The sequence below is a fragment of the Delphinus delphis genome, chromosome 7, assembly GCF_949987515.2.
Source record: "Delphinus delphis chromosome 7, mDelDel1.2, whole genome shotgun sequence".
NCBI lineage: Eukaryota > Metazoa > Chordata > Mammalia > Artiodactyla > Delphinidae > Delphinus > Delphinus delphis.
In genome coordinates this window covers 55620201-55643695 of record NC_082689.1, presented here as the reverse complement: position 1 = coordinate 55643695, position 23495 = coordinate 55620201, and the positions used below count along the sequence as shown (strand labels likewise).

Genomic DNA, 23495 nt, shown 5'->3' with positions numbered 1-23495 from the left:
TTCATTTTTCTCATGAAATGTTAAGAGTGAACACATGTAATCACGTTTACTATGAGGCCATCTGGGAATAATTTTTTAAAATTCTAAGCATAATTTTAAGGAAAATGATTCTCATTGTTAAGCTGTATAAACCTGCCAGATTCAGCATCTGTACTGAAATAATTTCCCATGCTTAGTGATTGTAATACCAAGGCAAAATGACTAAATTGGTATTTTTGCATTTATTTTGTATAATATGAAACTACTCTTTTATAGAGTACAGACTTCATGACAAATGTTTAAATTCACTAATAAAATTCATTGTATATACAAAAATGTATGCACATATTATAAAGTATTAAGTAAAGATGTTAAATATACATATTCTCATGTAAATTATTATGGAAACATAATAAAAATAAAATATTAAGTAAATTATATTCATAAAAGTGAAGAGAATATAATCAAGAAAAAAGCAAAGTGGACAATAACCTAATCTGTTTTTACAAAGTATAAACTTAAGAAAACAAGTGCAGGCCTCTATAAAAACCCAAAAGGACGGGGTTTGGAGAACTTCTAGGTCAGTGAACACGTGGAGATTTGGTCAGAGTTTTGGGCCTGGAGAGGGCACGGACGCTCTGTGCCCCTCCCCCATGCCTTGCCTTATTCATCTCTACCATTGGATGTTCATCTGTATCCTTTATCATAACTTGTAATAAACTGCTAAACGAAAAAGAGGACAGCAATAATAACAACAACAGAGAAACATTCTGCATGATAAGAAGCCATCTCTTGGCTGGCAACGACCCAAATATTCTACCCCTGGGAAGCCTGTTTTGCATTTGCAGCAAGGGGGCATTGAGGTAACAGTACACTACAAGCCAGAGGGAGCGGGGAGGGAAGTTTAGGAGTTGAGGAAAGAAGATTAAAGAGCATGAGGAGATCTCAGAGACCAGTGGAATAAAGGCCTTTTGCATATGAAGATCAGGTGACAAGTTAACTGGCTACCAGCCTCCAAAGCAATACGCTTTTTCATGCCTTGTGGCTCACAGGGTCTTGGTGCTCCGGCCGGGTGTCAGGCCTGAGCCTCTGCGGTGGGAGAGCCAAGTTCAGGACAGTGGTCCACCAGAGACCTCCTGGCCCCCTGTAATATCAAACAGTGAAAGCTTTCCCAGAGATCTCCATCTCAACACTAAGACCCAGCTCCACTCAAAGACCAGCAAGCTACAGTGCTGGACACCCTATGCCAAACAGTTAGCAAGACAGGAGCACAACCCTACCCATTAGCAGAAAGGCTGCCTAAAATCATAATAAGTTTAGAGACACCCTAACACACAACACCGGATGTGGTGCTGCCCACCAGAAGGACAAGATCCAGCTTCATCCACCGGAACACAGCCACCAGTCCCCTCCACCAGGAAGCCTACACAACCTACTGGACCAACCTTACCCACTCGTGGCAGACACCAAAAACAATGGGAACTGCGAACCTGCAGCCTGCGAAAAGGAGACCCCAAACACAGTAAGTTAAGCAAAATGAGAAGACAGAGAAATACACAGCAGATGAAGGAGCAAGCCCACCAGACCAAACAAATGAAGAGGAAATAAGCAGTCTACATGAAAAAGAATTCAGAGAAATGATAGTAAAGATGATCCAAAATCTTGGAAATAGAATGGAGAAAATACAAAAAATGTTTAACAAGGACCTTGAAGAACTAAAAAGGAAACAAACAATGATGAACAACACAATAAATGAAATTAAAAATTCTCTAGAAGGAATCAATAGCAGAATAACTGAGGCAGAAGAAGGGAGAAGTGACCTGGAAGATAAAATAGTGGAAATAATTACCACAAAGCAGAATAAAGAAAAAAGAATGAAAAGAATTGAGGACAGTCTCAGAGACCTCTGGGACAACATTAAATGCACCAACATTCGAATTATAGAGGTCCCAGAAGAAGAAGAGAGAAGAAAAAGGGACTGAGAAAATATTTGAAAAGATTATAGTTGAAAACTTCCCTAATATGGTAAAGGAAATAGTCAATCGAGTCCAGGAAGTGCAGAGTCCCATACAGGATAAATCCAAGGATAAACGTGCCAAGACACATATTAATCAAACTATCAAAAATTAAACACAAAGGAGGGCTTCCCTGGTGGCGCAGTGGTTGAGAGTCCGCCTGCTGATGCAGGGGACACGGGTTCGTGCCCCAGTCCGGGAAGATCCCACATGCAGCGGAGTGGCTGCGCCCATGAGCCATGGCTGCTGAGCTTGCGTGTCCGGAGGCTGTGCTCCACAACGGGAGAGGCCACAACAGTGAGAGGCCCGCGTACCGCAAAAAACAAAAAACAAAAACACAAAGGAAAAATATTAAAAGCAGCAAGGGAAAAGCAACAAATAACATACAAGGGAATCCCCAAGGTTAACAGCTGATCTTTCAGGAGAAACTCTGCAAGCCAGAAGGGAGTGGCAGGACATATTTAAAGTGATGAAAGGGAAAAACCTACAACCAAGATTACTCTACCCAGCAAGGATCTCATTCAGATTCGACGGAGAAATTAAAACCTTTACAGACAAGCAAAAGCTAAGAGAATTCAGCACCACCAAACCAGCTTTACACAAATGCTAAAGGAACTTCTCTAAGTGGGAAACACAAGAGGAGGAAAAGACCTTCAATAAGAAACTCAAAACAATTAACAAAATGGTAATAGAAACATACATATGGATAATTACCTTAAATGTAAATGGATTAAACACTCCAACCAAAAGACATAGACTGGTTGAATGGATACAAAAACAAGACCCGTATATATGCTGCCTACAAGAGACCCACTTCAGACCTAGGGACACATACAGACTGAAAGTGAGGGGATGGAAAAAGATATTCCATGCAAATGGAAATCAAAAGAAAGCTGGAGTAGCAATTCTCATATCAGACAAAATAGACTTTAAAATAAAGACTATTACAAGAGACAGAGAAGGACACTACATAATGATGAAGGGATCAATACAAGAATATATAACAATTTTAAATATGCACCCAACATAGGAGCACCTCAATACATAAGGCAAATGCTACCAGCCATAAAAGGGGAAATCGACAGTAACACAATCATAGTAGGGGATTTTAACACCCCACTTTCACCAATGGACAGATCATCCAAAATGAAAATAAGGAAACACAAGCTTTAAATGACACATTAAACAAGATGGACTTAATTGATACTTACAGGACATTGCATCCAAAAACAACAGAATACACTTTCTTCTCGAGTGCTCATGGAACATTCTCCAGGATAGATCATTTCTTGGATCACAAATCAAGCCTTGATAAATTTAAGAAAATTGAAATCGTATCAAGTATCTTTTCTGACCACAACGTTATGAGACTAGATATCAATTACAGGAAAAAATCTGTAAAAAATACAAACACATGGAGGCTAAACAGTACACTATGGGATGCAGCAAAAGCAGTTCTAAGAGGGAAGTTTATAGCAGTACAGTCCTACCTCAAGAAACAGGAAACATCTTAAATAAACAACCTAACCTTACACCTGAAGCAATTAGAGAAAGAAGAACAAAAAACCCCCAAAGTTAGCAGAAGTAAAGAAATCATAAAGATCAGAGCAGAAACAAATGAAAAAGAAATGAAGGCAATGATAGCAAAGATCAATAAAACTAAAAGCTGGTTCTTTGAGAAGATAAACAAAATTGATAAACCATTAGCCAGACTCATCAAGAAAAAAAGGGAGAAGACTCAAATCAATAGAATTAGAAATGAAAAAGGAGAAGTAACAACAGACACTGCAGAAATACAAAGGATCATGAGAGATTACTACAAGCAACTATATGCCAATAAAATGGAGAACGTGGAAGAAATGGACAAATCTTTAGAAAAGCACAACCTTCCGAGACTGAACCAGGAAAAAATAGAAAATATAAACAGACCAATCAGAAGCACTGAAATAGATACTGTGATAAAAAATCTTCCAAAAAAAAAAAGCCCCAGGACCAGATGGCTTCACAGGTGAATTCTATCAAATATTTAAAGAAGCGCTAACACCCATCCTTCTCAAACTCTTCCAAAATATAGCAGAGGGAGGAACACTCCCAAATTCATTCTACGAGGCCACCATCACCCTGATACCAAAACCAGACAAAGATGTCACAAAGAAAGAAAACTACAGGCCAATATCACTGATGAACATAGATGCAAAAATCCTCAACAAAACACTAGCAAACAGAATCCAACAGCATTTTAAAAGGATCATACATCATGATCAAGTGGGGTTTATCCCAGGAATGCAGGGATTCTTCAATATATGCAAATCAGTCAATGTGATACACCATATTAACAAATTACAGGAGAAAATCCATATGATCATCTCAATAGATGCAGAAAGAGCTTTTGACAAAATTCAACACCCATTTATGATAAAGACCCTCCAGAATGTAGGCAGAGAGGGAACTCACCTCAACATAATAAAGGCCATATATGACAAACCCACAGCCAACGTCTTTCTCAGTGGTGAAAAACTGAAAACATTTCCACTAAGATCAGGAACAAGACAAGGTTGCCCACTCTCACCACTATTATTCAACATAGTTTTGGAAGTTTTAGCCACAGCAGTCATAGGAGAAAAAGAAATAAAAGGAATCCAAATTGGAAAAGAAGAAGTAAAGTTGTCACTGTTTGCAGATGACATGACACTGTACATAGAGAATCCCAAAGACGCTACCAGAAAACTACTAGAGCTAATCAATGAATTTGGTAAAGTAGCAGGATACAAATTAAATGCACAGAAATCTCTTGCATTCCTATACACTAATGATTGAAAAATCTGAAAGAGAAATTAAGGAAACACTCCCATTTACCATTACAAGAAAAAGAATAAAATACCTAGGAATAAACCTACCTAAGGAGACAAAAGACCTGTATGCAGAAAACTATAAGACATGGATGAAAGAAATTAATGACGATATAAACAGATGGAGAGATATACCATGTTCTTGTATTGGAAGAATCAACATTGTGAAAATGACTGTACTACCCAAAGCAATCTATAGATTCAGTGCAATCCCTATCAAACTACCAGTGGCATTTTTCACAGAACTAGAAAAAAAACTTTCACAGTTTGTATGTAAACACAAAAGACCCCAAGAAAGAAACACAAAGCTAGAGGAATCAGGCTCCCTGACTTCAGACTATACTACAAAGCTACAGTAATCCAGACAGTACGGTACTGGCACAAATACAGAAATATAGATCAATGGAACAGAAGAGAAAGCCCAGAGATAAACCCACGCACATATGGTCACCTTATCTTTGATAAAGGAGGCAAGAGTATACAATGGGCACAGTGTATACTTTTTTTTTGTTTTTTTAAATTAATTGATTTATTTATGGCTGTGTTGGGTCTTTGTTGCTGTGCGTGGGCTTTTTCTAGTTGTGGCGAATGGGGGCTACTCTTTGTTGTGGTGCACGGGCTTCTCATTGTGGTGGCTTCTCTTTGTTGTGGAGCACGGGCTTGAGATGTGCGGGCTCAGTAGTTGTGGCTTGCAGGCTCTAGAGCAAGGGGTCAGTAGTTGTGGTGTAGAACTTAGTTGCTCTGCGGCATGTGGGATCTTCCTGGACCAGGGCCCGAACCCGTATCCCCTGCATTGGCAGGCGGATTCTTAACCACTGTGTCTCCAGTATACAATGGAGAAAAGACAGCCTCTTCCGTAAGTGGTGCTGGGGAAACTGGACAGCTGCATGTAAAAGAATGAAGTTAGGGCTTCCCTGGTGGCGCAGTGGTTGAGAGTCTGCCTGCCGATGCAGGGGACACAGGTTCGTGCCCCGGTCCGGGAAGATCCCACGTGCCGCGGAGCGGCTGGGCCTGTGAGCCATGGCCGCTGAGCCTGCGCGTCCGGAGCCTGTGCTCTGCAATGGGAGAGGCCACAACAGTGAGAGGCCCGCGTACAGCAAAAAAAAAAAAAAAAAAAAAAAAGAATGAAGTTAGAACACTGCCTAACACCATACACAAAAATAAACTCAAAATGGATTAAAGACCTAAATGTAAGGCCAGAGACTATAAAACTCTTAGAGGAAAACATAGGCAGAACACTCTATGACATAAATCACAGCAAGATCCTTTTTGACCCACCTCCTAGAGAAATGGAAATAAAAACAAAAATAAACAAATGGGATTTAATGAAGCTTAAAAACTTTTGCACAGCAAAGGAAATCATAAACAAGACCAAAAGAAAACCCTCAGAATGGGAGAAAATATTTGCAAATGAAGCAACTGACAAAGGATTAATCTCCAAAATATACAAGCAGCTCATGCAGCTCAATATCAATAAAACAAACAACCCAATCCAAAAATGGGCAGAAGACCTAAATAGACATTTTTCCAAAGAACATATACAGATTGCCAACAAACACATGAAAGAATGCTCAACGTCACTAATCATTATAGAAATGCAAATCAAAAGTACAATAATGTATCACCTCACACCAGTCAGAATGGCCATCATCAAAAAATCTGCAAACAGTGAATGCTGGAGAGGGTGTTGAGAAAAGGGAACCCTGTTGCACTGTTGGTGGGAATGTAAATTGATACAACCACTATGGAGAGCTGTATGGAGGTTCCTTAAAAAACTAAAAATAGAACTACCATACGACCCAGCAATCCCATTACTGGGCATATACCTTGAGAAAACCATAAAAAATCAAACCACAAAAAATCATATGCCCAGTAATGGGATTGCTGGGTCGAACTACCATACGACCCAGCAATCCCATTACTGGGCATATACCTTGAGAAAACCATAAAAAATCAAAAAGAGTCATGTACCACAATGTTCATTGCAGCTCCATTTACAATAGCCAGGACATGGATGCAACCTAAGTGTCCCATCTACAGATGAATGGATAAAGAAGATGTGGCACATATATACAATGGAGTATTACTCAGCTATAAAAAGAAACGAAATTGAGTTATTTGTAGTGAGGTGGATGGGCCTAGAGTCTGTCATACTGAGTGAAGTAAGTGAGAAAGAGAAAAACATACCATATGCTAACACATATATATGGAATCTAAAAAAAAATAAAGGTTCTAATGAACCTAGGGGCAGGACAGGATTAAAGACACAGACATAGAGAATGGACTTGAGGACACGGGGAGAGGGAAGGGTTAGCTGGGAAGAAGTGAGATAGTAGCATTGACATATATACACTACCAAATGTAAAATAGGTAGCTAGTGGGAAGCAGCCGCATAGCAAAGGGAGATCAGCTCGGTGCTTTGTGTCCAGCTAAAGGGGTGGGATAGGGAGTAGGGAGTACAGAGACACAAGAGGGAGGAGATATGGGGATATATGTATATATATAGCTGATTCACTTTGTTATACAGCAGCAAGTAACACAGCATTGTAATTCAATTATACTCCAATAAAGATGTGGAAAAAAAAAATAAAACAAGTGGATTAGTGGCATGTCATTAGTCATGAGATTTTTCTGTAGAGATTTTTTCCAAAAGCTGTCTTTCAAAACCTCCCTCTATAGTGAGGTAGAATTGTGAAATAAGAAGAAAATATTGACTGATAGCTTGTAACAGGCTCATCTACAAATCTCATCTCTGGATTTGTTACTCTTTAAGATGTTTTTGAGGGCTTCCCTGGTGGCTCAGTTGTTTAGAATCTGCCTGCCAATGCAGGGGTTACGAGTTCAATCCCTGGTCGGGGAAGATCCTACATGTGGCAGAGCAACTAAGCCCGTGTGCCACAACTACTCTGCCCGTGCGTCACAAATACTGAAGCCTGCACGCCCTAGAGCCCGTGCTGCACAAAAAGAGAAGCCACCGCAATGAGAAGCCTGTGCACTGCAACAAAGAGTAGCCCCCGCTCACCACAACTAGAGAAAGCCCACACGCAGCAACAAAGACCCAATGCGGCAATAAATAAATAAATAAATAGATCAATCGATCGATCAAGATGTATTTGAACAATATGTTTTTGTACAGGAAATATAGTTTTTATTGTTAGCAAACTCTAATTTTAAAGAGAGCATTCCTAGTTTTTTTTTAATTTTATGTATAGATGGGTATTTCATTACATAATTAATGACTGTATTTGGTTCATTTGTATCGTGTTAGTGTTCTACTTGTTTGAAAAGCCCTTGAACTGGAAGAAGATTTATGGTTGTAATAAAAAATTTGCTTGCTGGTCAGTAGTCATTTTCTTCCTTGAGAATTATGGAGAATTAGAACACTTTTTATTTTTTATTTATTCAGTTGTTTCTTTGGCTGTGTTGGGTCTTTGTTGCTGCACGTGGGCTTTCTCTGGTTGAGGCGAGCAGGGGCTACTCTTCATTGCGGTGCGTGGGCTTCTCACTGTGGTGGCTTCTCTTGCCGAACTCTGGCTCTAGGCATGAGGGCTTCAGTAGTTGTGGCACGTGGGCTCAGTAGTTGTGGCTCACAGGCTCTAGAGCACAGGCTCAGTAGTTTTGGCGCACGGACTTAGTTGCTCCGTGGCATGTGGGATCTTCCCGGACCCGGGCACGAACCCGTGTCCCCTGCATCAGCAGGCGGACTCTCAACTTCTGCGCCACCAGGGAAGCCCTGGCAGGTGGATTTTTAACCACTCTGCCACCAGGGAATCCCTGGAACACTTTTTAATAGTACATCTTTGTTTATTTTGAAATTTCATTAAAAAATTGAGGTAAAATTGACGTGTAACATTATACTAGTTTTAGGTGTACAGCTTAGTGATTCTAATTTGTGTATATTGTGAATTTTTCACCATAATAAGTCTAGTTAACATTCATCAGCACACAGTTACAGAGTTCTTCTTTATGATGTATTTTCAAGTATTTTCATCATAAACTACAGTCATTGAATTTGCAGTAAGAAGATTCACCATCAGTTTATTTCAGTGGCCCAAGTATACTAGGGCACCATGCTAAAGTATGTATTAAATGCTGACACAGTAGTTCGGTGTGGTTGCTTATTGTGTTCTGCATGCGTCCAAACCAATCTAATTCTTTTGTAATGTGTAAAATTGAATGAGTGAGTGATTGATTTTGATGAAAACGATTTTTAAAACTATGAAATACTGGCATTTTAGAAGTTAAAGATAACATTGTTTTGGAACATTGAAAACTGGTATGGTCATTAACTGTTATGTTAATGTTAATATGTAGATCAAGGTAGTTGTTGGCATTTACATGGAAGTTAAAGGATTTAGAATGTTTGTAAACCCAGTGTTCAGATTTTTAATCTACTTTATTGAAAGTGCCTGCTACTGGTAGTGTCAATGCTAGTGAACCTACTTTGTAAATTGGTCTTTTTCATTCTAGTGGAAGATTAATAATTGCGATTTTTCTAATATATGAAAAAACTTGTTTCCTGTTAAGTGAATTTTTTTTCCAGTTTTATTTATTTATTTTTTAAACATCTTTATTGGGGTATAATTGCTTTACAATGGTGTGTTAGTTTCTGCTTTACTGTTCAGTGAATTTTATTTTAGTTGCAAAATATTTTAGGCTGTCATATAATATAAACTCAATAACATGCAAAATGAAGCATGTTTGTACTCTAAGAATATTTTTCTCCTTCTTCTTCCCTTTTCCTTTGAATGCATTAAATTTAGTGGTTGTAGCCCTTTGTGAAGCAGGTGCTGCTCATCAGAGTGATTCTATATTTAGAAATATTAATGTATAGACATTTTAATATATATTCATTTTATTTAAAGCAACATAATATTAGTGGAATAAGGTCTTCTGTTAAATGATTGTGAAAGTTAATAGTCAATGATACAGTGTTCAGTTTTGAGATGTTTAGTATAGATCTCATTTATGTGTATTTTTCTGCTTATTAGGCAAGAAGTTATGAAATGGAATGGATGGGGATATAATGATTCCAGGTTCTTCTTCAATAAGAAAGGACAAGTTGAGTTGACTGGGAAAAGGTAACTGTTTTTTTCTTTGTTTTATTCCTTTTATTTCTCTTTCTCTGAAAAATCTTAAACATAAATATAATGTTAAATAATAGACATACATAAAAAATAGAATAATAGAATGACTCCCCCCTTGATTTAAAAGTTATTAACATTTTGCCATAATTGCTTTTCTTTTTCTGTTATGTATCAAATTCTGACATTGTCATGTCACTTCTAAATATTTATATATGTATCCCTTAAAAAATAAGGACCTAATATAACCAATCATATAATACTATTATCATACTCCCCCAAATAACAGAAATTTTATATCTGATTATTCACATTCACATTTCTCTGTCTAAATAATATCATTCTATAGGTAGTTTGAATAGGATCCAAAAAGGTTTGCAGCTACCCACCATCTAATCCGCATGACATTGGCTTGTTCAAAGTAACTCTTTGTTTAAGACTGGAAGTATAATTTTGGTTGGGTTATTATGGAAGGTGAACATTATGGAAGGTCCTTGTGAATATAAATAGTATTTTTAAAATTAGTTTTCTGAGGTATATTAGAGAAGAAGTGATGAAGAGAGATCAGTCATTTGTGTGGTAACTTTCACATTCTGAAATATTTTTGGTAATAATGTTGATAATGAATTCTAAAGAATATTTGTATTGTTACTGTTCCAGATGTAGACAGAATTGTAAAATGAGTTCTTAATTGATTTTAAGTAACACTGACCCTGCTGAAGCTGGTGTTTTGGGTTTGTCTATTGAATTTTGATATAACTTGGAAGGACAGTGAGTACAAATACAAAATTTTTAAATGTGGCTCTAAAAATAAATTAAAAATTGAGACTAGGTAAAAATTGGATTAGGTATATCATGAATCTGTTCCAGTATTTCACTTTGACTTCATATCTATTGGGCATTAATATACTTGTTTTTAAAACAAGTATATGGTATATCAGTATACTGAAATACCAGCAAGAAAAGTTTTCTTTGGAGAAATTCTTTTTCTTTACAACATAACCATTCCATTTTTGTTTTTAACTTAAACGTACTTTGTACCTGAAAAAAAACCTCAGGAATGGTAATTAGTAACTAATTTTAATGAAGGTGTGAAGGTGTACAATTTACATTTGCTTTTTAATAGGAAAAATAATTATCTGCATTCTCATTCCCATTCTTTAGTGTGACTGGACAGCATGTTGGTGGAGGCTTAGTTGAGAAATTGTGTAATTCAGGTAGAAGGAATTTCTAGTTAAAATTAAATTTACTAGTGTTCTAAACATTGAGTGTTTTATGTTTTAAATAGAATAATGTCTAATACAGTAGAAATTTGTCATGTAGAGATTGGCTTTACAGAATCTTCAGGGGGGAAAAAGTGAATCTTCTGAACTTAGAAAACCAACTTTCTCTCTTCTTAGATACTGTCTTCGTTTCTCTCTTTCTCTCTCTCTGGACCTTGAAGTTATAGCATCTTTGTTTTATGTGAGGGGGCAAATAGGCACTTGTGCACTGTGCCATTGAAAGCATAAGATACCTACTGTCTTCTGTAGGGTACTGTAATTTGTTTATGTTAGCAGTGTATGTGTGTGAAGTGAATGATTAGTCGTAGGAAGTGTCACAATTATTTATACCTTAGTGTATGAACCCTTATACCATGGGTTTAGAATCTGGCTCTTATTTTGGGTGTTCTGGCACTTGGCTTGCCAATTTTCCCAGAGAGGATCAGACTGTAGGTGGCTGATACATGTGTGACACTCATAAGATACTAAAAGAAAATTAGAACCCCAGTGTGTTCACTTATGATTAGATTATTTCTTTTTTAGGATGTAGAACACTTGTTAATGCCCTTCCTGATATTAAGATATGTAGAAAATAAAATTTGTAATTTATATATTGTTTGGAGAGCATAAATTCAGAGCAAAGGGAATTCAGTGGTCTTGAGAGAGATTTTTATCCAGGTTGTAGTAGAATTCGAGAATTTTTCCATTGACTTTAGACTTTGGAAGATTACTGCTGCTGCCCCTACAACCAGAATGGATTTCTTAAAGGCCTCATTTCTTTGCACTGTTGACTGCTGAGTCCAAGTCCAGTGGGGGAGAGGGGAAGAGAACAAGGGTACATCTGACTGGCAGAGCCTGCAAGGGTAACCTTTGCTTCCTACTGAATTATCCATTATCCAGAGGGTAATTCTGCAAACACAGAATTGGAATTTAAATGTTCTAGGATTAAATATGTTATACATAAACTATTTAATAACTGAAACCAAATAACTAAATAATATTCACTTCTCATTTTGGTGCTTCCAGAAGCACCATTATCTTGCCACAGACAGGATAATAAACTGGATTGAATTGGATCATAGCTTTCTCTATATCTAGTCTAGTTTCCTAGGGCTAATGATTGAATTAGTAGATTTCTCTGATTTTTTTTTATCAGAAAACATTTAGAAATATTATTTAAGATAATGATAGCTATTACTTATTGAGCTCCTACTGAGTTATCTTAAAATAACCCTAAGTGGGTAGTGATATGTTCTTAGAAATAATCAGGAGATTGAGGATGAGAGAGGTTAAGTAGCTTACTTGAGGTCAGCTGTGCAGTGGGAAATTGTGATTAAAAAACAAGTGTTTTAAGCTTCATTTTTGTGCTCGTTCTATTATACTGTGCTAATGAGGTACCATACTCATCCATTGTATTGATTTTATTCTCTTTCCAGTCTCTGGAAGCACTTTACAGGAGACTTCTACACTCTATACACCGGTACAGTAGAGTTAGTCATATTGTAAAAAGTTAACCTATGACGAAAGTTCCTATTGCTCCAGAGGAACATGAAGGGCAGAAGCGTAAGAAGGTTGTGATATTCCTAAAAGAGAAAATGGAATTTGTGACTAGAAAGGATGAGTACAAGAAAACAATATGAATTCACCATGTTGTATTAATAATATTAGATTTTAAGGCCAGTTTTTGAAATTCTTTGTAAAGACTTTCTATTCCAGCATTGTAGTGGACTGAACAAATGTAGACCCTTTGCCCTCTATAACCAGGTAGAAACCATGGATAAAATACTACAAGAAAGAAATAATAACAGAGCTGGAAAGAAAGAAAGGGAAATCCTTAGGTGCCAGAAACTAAGAGTGACTCTCAGTGAAAATTTATGGGGGGGTTCCCCTATTTTTGATCCACGGAACATTGAAAAGGTAGAAAATTTTTATGAGTAAATGTGGTTGGTTGTCTGTATATATTTTGGGGAGGGTAACTTTGGCATTTCAAACCCAACCATTAAATTAGAAGCAGTTATAAGCTATTAACAGATGTCAGGGAAAAATCATAAGTTTTTCCCTGAGCACAGTCTGTTTTCTGAACAGACTTGTAATTTGTCAGTTTATAAATCCCTAGGTTTATAATCTTGCAATTCTTATTCCTCCTAGATATAGATGAATTGAGTCCTCCTAGGTTTAAGCAGCAGAAGGCAGTACTTCAGAGCTAATGCTATATAGATTTCTATAAATTAAAAATTTTGAAAAGTGTCATTATTCTTTGACTTTAAAAGCGTTATATATTAGTTGGTGCTTTCAAGGCACAAGTTAGTGGTTAGGTAGAGAGAATTTGTTTGGGTTTGTTGTACTTTGTATTTTCAGTGGCATAATTTTTAAAGTTTTACCTCCTATAAAAAGCTATTAAATTGGTTAGCAATTGTGGAACTCACTGAGAATAGATGGTTGCGTCTACTAATATTTTGCTGCCTCTGTGCACTGCCCCAGAGTGAGAGTCACCTTGTCTTTAGTCACCTTAAATCCTGATGTGCACTTGCTTCTTGGGTATTTATGTCCACAGAGTTTTCTTTCCATTATACAGTGATTTCATTGGTTTTGAAAGTTTGCTCTGGTTCTGTATCTTCTACAATATAGTCTACTTTGATCTTAAGAAAAGGTGGTAAATTGACCTCACCTTATATTTTACAACAAAAACCATTTCTTAAAGTTCTCAAACCAGTCTTCAGTTGTGGTAAAGATCTATTCAGTGGTCACCCTGTTTCAACAGTTCGTGTGGGCATTTGGCTTTCTGGTAGAAGTTGCATGTTTCCTGCCCATATGTTCACCATACAAATTAAATGTCTTTGTAGCTTTGACTAAACGAGGTTGTAAGTTTCTTAAGAACAGGAGTCATATTGTAGTACCAATTCTGTGTGTCCTGCAATGCTTAGTACAGTCTTATGAGTGTTAAATAAATGCTTATTTATAGTTCTGGATGTAAATCCAAATTATTTTGCTGTAAGAATCAAGTGATTCCAAAGCTGTTTCTTATGTTAAATACCTCTAATTCCTTTAACTTTATGTTTCTTTTCCATTCATTTACTTTTTTGATTTCAGAGTTTTCTCCTTTACCTCATGATATTTTATGAGATTTTGGGGGCCCTTGGCAGTATGCTAGGCTTTATGATTATTAAGTCAAGCTTCTTTTACTGTTTTTCAAATCCCAGGGCATTAGGTGCAAGAAAAAGTGCAATTGAAAAGCTTTCATTCTTACGTGGAACTCTTTTTGAACTGTGTTAAGTTTTATGCGGGAATTATAGATAATGGAGCAAAGTCTTAAATCCAAGGTTCTGCCAAATAAGATATTTCTTCAGAGTCTGAAATATTGTGCATTCAGATGTAGAAGTATATTCTGGTTATCTTAATGGTAGAATGTAGGTTTTTTGCACATGACAGTAATACCAACCTTGTATCTCTTGGTTCAAGTGTCTTGAAGGGGGGTTGCCTTTTTATTTTATGGGTAATGTTACTTGTGAATTAAGGGATTCACAAAGGTCCTAATATTATCCTTCCGTGAATATTAAGAGTCTCCTATATATGACAGAGACCCAAAGTAATTGTATGGTTAAAATATAAGGGCCCAGGATTAAAACCTAATATTTCCAAATTGGCCTTTTTGTAGGACATTATAACACGTAGTAGCATATGTGTTATAACCAATTTCCCAGAATTTATACTTTTACTATCAGGTAAGATGAAGAAAATTTAATATGCTGAATGTCTTAAGTTGTTTTAGCTGTGAGTCTTATACTTTCTTTCATTCCAATTTCTTTAAATTTATGAAAAAGGTATTATTATATAATACTTTAAATATTCCATTTCAGTTTGAATGTTAGCACTTGTGATTTTATAATATAAAAAAGAGGAACTCGTTGAATAAAACATACTTGTTTATTTTTTTCATTCCACTATTATTTTTGTTTTGCTAACCTTTATGTAAAGATTTATTTGAGAATTTTAGATGGTATTTTTGTTACATAATATGAAGTCATCATAAGAGGTGACATCCTTTCAGCCAATGCCGTGTAACTGTTAAAATTACATGACAAAATGAGTGGTTTTTGTCACTTCCAATTAAAAATTCCTTTGGATAGGGCACACCACTGGCTCCTTTAATATTGAATTCTGTATTATAAACATATATTTAATTTCAGTACAGAATTTATATATTACACACTGATTCCCCCCACCCCCCCGCTTTGGCTATCTTTGTGAAGTCAAAGTAAACTTCTGAGGCTAGTTGCTAAAAGCTTTTGCAGTTATTCAAGCTCTGATGAAATGAGTGGGAAATAATCTTGAGCAAAAGTATTACACTTTGAACATTTTATTTTATTTTATTTTATTTTGGCTGTGTTGGGTCTTCGTTACTGTTCATGGACTTTCTGTAGTTGTGGCGAGTGGGGGCTACTCTTTGTTGAGGTGTGCGGGCTTCTCATTGTGGTGGCTTCTCATTGCGGAGCACGGGCTCTAGGTGCGCAGGCTTCAGTACCTGTGGCACGTGGGCTCAGTAGTTGTGGCTCACGGGCTCCAGAGCACAGGCTCAATAGTTGTGGCACACAAGCTTAGTTGCTCCGCAACATGTGGGATCTTCCCGGACCAGGGCTCGAACCTGTGTCCCCTGAATTGGCAGGCAGATTCTTAACCACTGGGCCGCCAGGGAAGTCCCTTGAACATTTTGAATAACTTGTACAACATAGATGTTAAGACCAATATATAGTCTATTCTGGTTTGTTTTCGGTATTGGTTTAATTGTTCTTTGATCTGGAATAGATAGTGACTACTAGAGTACCTCTTCTTTTCTTCATTTAAACACACACTTTTCTCCATTAAACACAAAAATAAAAATAGCATTGAGGACTTAAATGGCCATCTTGGAAAAAAATTACTTCTGACCTTACTTCATACCAAATACAGAGATCAATTCCAGATAGGTTATAGACCTAAATACATAAGCTAAAACTATAAAATTGCTAGAAGAATATACAGAATGTCTTTCTGAATTTGAGGTAGGCAAAAAGCAGAGAACTAAAAGCATTAATATAAGGAAAAAGTGAATCAGCATTAAAATATAGAACTTCTTTTCATCAAACGACTCCTTTAAGGGCTTCCCTGGTGGCGCAGTGGTTGAGAGTCAGCCTGCCAATGCAGGGGATGCGGGTTCGTGCCCCGGTTCAGGAAGATCCCACATGCCGCGGAGCGGCTGGGCCCGTGAGCCATGGCCGCTGAGCCTGCGCGTCTGGAGCCCGTGCTTCGCAACGGGAGAGGCCACAACAGTGAGAGGCCCGTGTACCGCAAAAAAAAAAAAAAAAAAAAAAGACTCCTTTAAGAGAGTGAAAAGACAAATCACAGAGTGAGAGAAAATACTTAATACATACATCCTTGATTTCAGAATATATAGAGAATTCTTATACATCAATAAAAACATAATAATAATAAATGAGTAAAAATGAACTGGCATTGAAAACAGGATATCTAAATGGACAATAGATATATGAATAGAAGTTCAATTTCTTGAGTAATCAGTGAAATTCAAATTAATATTGTCAAGAGATTACCAATAGAATGTCTCATAATGAAAATAACTACAATACCAGGTATGGAGAGGATGTGGAACAAGTAGAACTCTTTATACATTGCTGGCTGTTAACATCTTGGAAAGCTATCTGCCAGCACCTCCTAAAGCTAAACATATGCATAGACTGTGGCCTAGGAGCTCCACCCTAGTTATATAGCTATCTGAAACATGTGATATGTGATCTTCAGAAAACAAGTTCAAGAACGTCCCTGCACATACCAAAAACCGTAAACAACTCTATTTTCTGTCACCAATACAATGGATAAAGTAATTATGCTATACTCACACAGCGGAATTAAGCCATGGAAATGAATGAACTGCAACTACGTACACAAACATAGATGACTCTCACAAATATAATATTGAACAAAAGAAAGCAGACACAAAAAGTACATTTTATATGATTTCATTTATGTAAAGTCAACAAGATAGTTGTTCCTTTGGTGTGGGGAAAGGTGATAATGCCTGGAAAGGGGCAAGGAGGGGGATATTTCTGGGGTGCTGGTAATGTTCTATTTCTGGATCTGCATGCTGATTACATGGGAGGTTTACTTTGTAAAAATTCATTCAGCTATACACTTACTTTTTGTATGCATGTTATACTTCAATGTTTTGTAAATAAAATATTTATAAAATTAAACAAAGATAAAACAGCCATAATATAGTATAGTTTTATTTGGCTGTTCTGTCATCGTGGCAGGGAGAGGGAAGTAGAGAAGTTGCAAGAACATTATAGTGAAAAAAATTACCGAATATAGCTACCGTGATTTTATAAATATTCATTAATAAAGAATTTTAGAATAATGATCTCACTTGGAATGATGGTAAGGAAAGAATCAGACTAGAGGCAGCATCATATAGTATTTAAGAGCACAGACTTATTTATTACTTATTTAACCTTATTTATTTATTTATTTTTTGCGGTATGTGGGCCTCTCACTGTTGTGGCCTCTCCCGTTGCGGAGCACAGGCTCCGGATGCACAGGCTCAGTGGCCATGGCTCACGGGCCCAGCCGCTCCGCGGCATGTGGGATCCTCCCAGACTGGGGCACAAACCCGTGTCCCCTACATCAGCAGGCGGACTCTCAACCACTGTGCCACCAGTGAAGCCCCATCTTGGGGTTCTTATTGATTGCCTTTTCTCTTGATTATGGATCACACTTTCTTGTTTGTTTATGTTTGGTAATTTTGAAATGTATCTTGGACATTGTTAATGATATGTTGTAGAAACTCTGGATTCTGTTACATTCTTCTGAAGAGGCTTCTTTTTTTTTTTTTTAAACCAAGCAATTAACTTGACTCATCTCAAGTTTCCTCCTTTGGTGGTGAGCAGCTGAATAATCTGTTCCGTTCTTTTAAGCTTAGCTGGGCTGCTTAGTGTGTCTGCTCCATACATGTGTAATTCAAGATCAGCCAGACATTTGGACAGAGTTTATACATAGGTCCCTCTGACTGACTCCTGGATTTGTGTGGTTTTTCTGTACTCTTCCCAGATGCTGTGTTCACTGTGAACACTGTCCTCTTTTTCTTTCAGCCAGGAAGACTGTAGGTTTTCTGCATTCTTCTTTCTTTCTGTGGTACTAGCTGGGGCTTTCCCTCAGGCTAAAGCCTGTTTAAAAAATAAAACAAAACTGGAAACTCATATAGGGCTGTTTTCTTCTTACTCCCTTACCACCTATTTTTGCCTGGTTTGGGGCTATCTATACTGCCCTCAAATAGTTGGGTTTTGTTTGTTTTGTTTTTGTCCAGAGCTTATCATTATATGCGGGAGGGTTGGTTCGATAGGAACAACTTGACCATTACTAGAAATAGAATCTAAGATTTGAACTTAAGTGAAGATACATTACTCTAACGTTTTACATTCTTTGTACCTTAGGTACCCTCTTAGTGGCATGGTTTTGCCAACTTTTAAAGAGTGGATCCAAAATACCCTTGGAGTAAGTCTGGAGCATAAAACTACCTCTAAAGTAAGCAAATAAGAATGATTAATAATATTCTTAACTGAGTGTGTGTGTGTTTAATCCCAAATTAATTAGACTTATCTTAGTAATTTGTTATAGTTATTTAATATATTTGTTATTTTTTTTGTTAAGAAGTTTACTAGTCATATTAGCCTTGTTAGGCTTTCTAGGGGTGATTTTTTAAAAAAAATTTTTTTAGCATCACAGATATAGAGCCTAATCTCAGCATTTATCTGAGATTTATCTGGCAAATCTGTAATCCTCTCTGAGCCTCAGAGTTGTAACTGTCTGTCCTGTGTTTCACAAGTAGTAGTGAAGTTCAAATGAATGAATTCTGTGAGAGAACTTTGTTACAAAAATATAAGTTGCTGTTATTTTTAGGTTTTGTAATGAACTGACAGTAATCTAGAATTAATATAGAATAATTTAAAATAAAAATATAATGTTACATTTATTAACAAAACATTTAGAATATTTGAAGATTGAAAAAAGTGAAGTAAAAGTTTGATTAAGATATGAGTGATAGAGAATTTTAGTTTGCTCATGTGGTATCACTTTTCTGACGGGGGTGGTTAGAATCCTTTAGACTATATACGTATTAAACTAATGAAATAGTTAACATTTCTTTATATAATCTTTATTATTTATTATTATTCGCTATGGCATGGTATTCTGCGTCTTTCTAACTGAGTATAACTTGCATAAGTGCAGGGACTATGGCTTACACTATATTATCCACTATATCCAATATATTATTAAAGACTGTAGGTATTCAGTGAGTGCTTGTTTGGTTTATTTATAAATCCACAGTTACATTTTATTCTAGTATTAAATTAAGCTAAACAGCTAATTTCTATCCCTCTCAAACCAAATTCTTTTAACTTTTCTTTAAAGATCTCTTCTATTTCCTTTTTTGACTATTTGTGATTACTTTTTTGACACTGATGCAATCTATATACCATATTCAGAAATTTCACCAGTTTTACATGCACTTCTTTTTTCTGTTTTGAGCCCTTTCAGTTTTCAATAACTTGACAAAATAGTAATCTGTATGATGGTATCTGTATGATGGTGATAATCTCATTTAACAGATGAAGAAGGCAAGGCTTGCAGAACTTGGGTGACTTGCCCAATGTCACATAGCTTTAAAGTTGAAGATTTACTTTTCAAGTTACCTGTTAGTTGAAATTAAGTATCAAGTTTATGATTATGTTGTGAGTTTTAAAGCACTCCTGTAAAAATGGGTTTATTACTTATTGGGAGGCTTTTTGCTGATCATTTAAAAATAATAAAAGGCAATGATAAATTTTATCTACAGGTGAAAATGTAGTTAATGCAAAAGTTAACTATCTTTCCCCCAGTGTCCCTAGTCTAAAATCGAAGATTTGAGACTTTGCTATCTTCCTTGTTCTTAATTGTAATATTTATTTTTATTTTATTTTATTTATTTATTTTTTGACCATGCCGCACGGCATGTGGGATCTTAGTTCGCTGACCTGGGATGGAACCCTGGCCGCCTGCGGTGGAAGCAGGGATTCTTAACCACTGGACCGCCAGGGCAGTCCCCTTAATTGTAATCTTTAGAAATAATGAAAAGGAAGGCCATAGAAGCAAAAGAGAAAACATAGGCTTTTATAACTTATGTTACAGAATGTGATTAACCAGAGCATTTGTAATTGGTTACTGTCACAGAGTTGGTTTCCATATGTATTATTTGTTATTTTCCTATGCCTCTGTCCTAATTTGGATGTAAAAATTTACATTTTATAGTCACTCTCTGTAACATAGGTATTCAAATTTTATTTTCTAAAAATAAGTCAGAGAAAACCAATTTTATTTTCTAGGCATCCTTAAATCCTAGTGATACACCTCCTTCTATTGTAAATGAAGATTTTCTTCATGACCTTAAAGAAGTTAATATTTCATATTCACAAGAAGCAGATGATCGAGTATTTAGAGCTCATGGTAAGCAACTTTATATAAGTGCTATTTATTTTTCATTTGTAAATTTCCTATAATTTAAGATGTTTTTGCATTTTCTTTTTTAAATCTCAAAATAGGTCATTGTCTTCATGAGATATTTTTGCTCAGGGAAGGAATGTTTCAGCGAATTCCTGATATAGTTTTATGGCCAAGTAAGTTCTTGTTTTTCTTTGTATTATTAATTTAGTATTGTTAAATTTTAAGTAAATTTAGTATTGGAGATATGTACTTTTAAACATATGAACTATAAAAAATATAGATCACTATATTTTTAGAGTTTTCTAAAGGTCACATCATTCTTAATATGATCATCCTGAATGGTTGGTTTTAATGATTAATTTTGTTGATGATTAAATCTTCATTTAGTACGTACATATCCTTTTGCGAGGTCAGTAGAAAAATGTATTTTGGTCTAATTTGAAAGCTTAATGAAATTATTATCAATCAATTATATATTTAGATGTATAGAAACTCTTAACGTAACTGATTACTGCAACCAATAATAGTAGTTTGTTGATGTTAACTTGTGGGCTAAAAAATATGGTATTCAAATGATGAATAAGATGAATAACAATTTGATGAACAAGTTGTTTAATATGGATATTGTCTTTGATATAAATAATTAAATTTTGAGAAATTAATTTCATTTAGGGATTTGGCTTGAGATGGAGGATGGATGAGCTTTCTGTTATTGTTTTGCTCTTGCTGATGCTTAGGCACTATATTTATATATATGGTTTTTATATCCACGTCTTGTAGCAGAAACTTTAAAGCAGAATACAGGTATACTGCTCCTTACCGTCTATAATTACCTTTTAAGAAGTTCTATTGATCTTCCGATCCTTTTTTCTCTTCAGATTCCATAAAAGGATTATATAGAGTGTTTTATTTTTCAAAAAATTGCTTCATTCATGGACTCTCAGTTCTTACATGTGATCCTTTTCCTTTGCAGGGAATATCTGAGGGAAAAATCCTACTTGAATTTGGGGATAGGAAGGAGGGTGACATATATAGGGAGAAAACAATCTATCTGAATAGTGTATTGGTGCCCAAATCAAGTCTAAAATTTTGTTCTGTTGAATCTTCCAGTATAAGAACTTCTTGGAAATAGTTTGTTTCCCAACAGGTTGTCAGTTCACTGAGGCCTTTATTTAACTTTAATGTAAATTTCCTTTTGGTAATAAAGTTCAGGTTTTTCTTTGCATGAGGGTAAGTTTTGAGACAATACGGCAATTTGAGACAATGTGGTATTCCATAGAGTGGAGGTGGCTTTCTCATCTTACAGTTTAAATAGCTACACACCATATCTGTATATATACATATGTACACATACCTAGGAAGTCTATCGTTGTGGATGTCTTTAAGTCTGTCTGTAATTGGAGTCTGAATTCTACGTGTTGCTTTAATATGATGTCTAGGGCTTATCTAAGAGTAAGAACTTGTAATATATGTAACTTTCCTGATTTAGAGTCATACTTAAACCAGGAATTGTCACCATTGTGACCTGTACACAGTGTAGCTATTTCTACCTTTCATTTAGTTTGGACAAGTAGTTAGTTACTTATACATTGTATGTTGTCTGTGGTAAGTATACTTATAAAAATAAAGTCTCCTTTAGAAGTACTTCACTTATTCAATTTCTGCATTATTTTCAGCAGTCTAAATATCAAAACTTTAGGTCTGTGAAAATATGTGCTAGGTACTGTTCCAGGTATTGAAGATAAGACACTGAACAAAACACAAATCCCTATTCTTAGGTGCTATACAATTAAGTGGGGGCGGGAGGAGACGGAACAATAAACAAATATTTAATGTAGCAAAGGGTGGTAAATGTTATAAAGAAAAAACAAGGCACAGTAAAAAGATAGAGAATAAATAGGGTGAGTGGTGGGATGAGGGAGTGCTGTGTCAAATAACATTGTAAAGGAAAGCTTCCGATTTGGTGACAATCCTTGAAATAGTTTTGCCTTGTTAAAGGTTTTTAACAGACATCTTTGGGTATTTTATTAATTATTAATGAACTAGTATTCCATTTATTGAGAATTTTTACCACAGATAGTAAGCTTTATAGGCTTAATCTGAAAGCCTAAAAATGGATTTTTATTAAATTTGGAATGATGCAAATGACATATATTCCTAGCTTTAAGAAAACCTGGGAAATGATAATCATAACTTTTATAGAACAGTATTTTTACTTTCATAAATGGATATTAATTTATATATTTTCATTTGTATCCTTATTTCCCTTTCAGGTCCTAAGCAAGTGATACTCAATTTTTGCATGGTTTCCTTGCTTCAAATCTCTTTTTCCTCCATGCCATCCCATAATTTATCAGGAGATTGATCTTTCTAAAACAGTCTCTTTGCCATGTTGTTCCCCTCCTTAATTCCCTTTTGCTAGTCAAATTGAGTCTTAGCACCTCTTGCTTGGTGTTTAAAATCTTCTGCCTTCAGATTTTTTTTTTTTTTTTTGCCTTCAGATTTTTAATACTTACTTTACTTTTACACTGAAAAGTACCTTTTGGTGTGTACAGTAGAAAGGAGTTTGTATGCAATATATCATGTATAATGTTTAAAGTTTTGTTTAAAGAACAATAAAGAATCATCAATGGATGCAAAAATTAGTGGGCAAAAGTATGAAACATTTATGTAATCAAAGTATTTCCTCATGAGATATTAATTATAGTTTTTTTAAATAAATTTATTTATTTACTTGTTTTTATTTTTGGCCGTTTTGGGTCTTTGTTGCTGTGC

At 35.8% G+C, this 23495-nt stretch overlaps 1 protein-coding gene across 1 annotated transcript in view; it reads left to right on the top strand.

Annotated features, from left to right (window-relative positions):
- AGPS (alkylglycerone phosphate synthase) overlaps positions 1-23495 on the top strand; it is a 139184-nt gene that overhangs the window by 26115 nt on the left and 89574 nt on the right. The window contains exons 2-5 of the mRNA XM_060016531.1: positions 9835-9924; positions 18674-18764; positions 20603-20723; positions 20819-20893. Coding sequence (XP_059872514.1) covers positions 9835-9924; positions 18674-18764; positions 20603-20723; positions 20819-20893 — 377 coding nt within the window. The remainder of the gene's footprint in view (positions 1-9834; positions 9925-18673; positions 18765-20602; positions 20724-20818; positions 20894-23495) is intronic.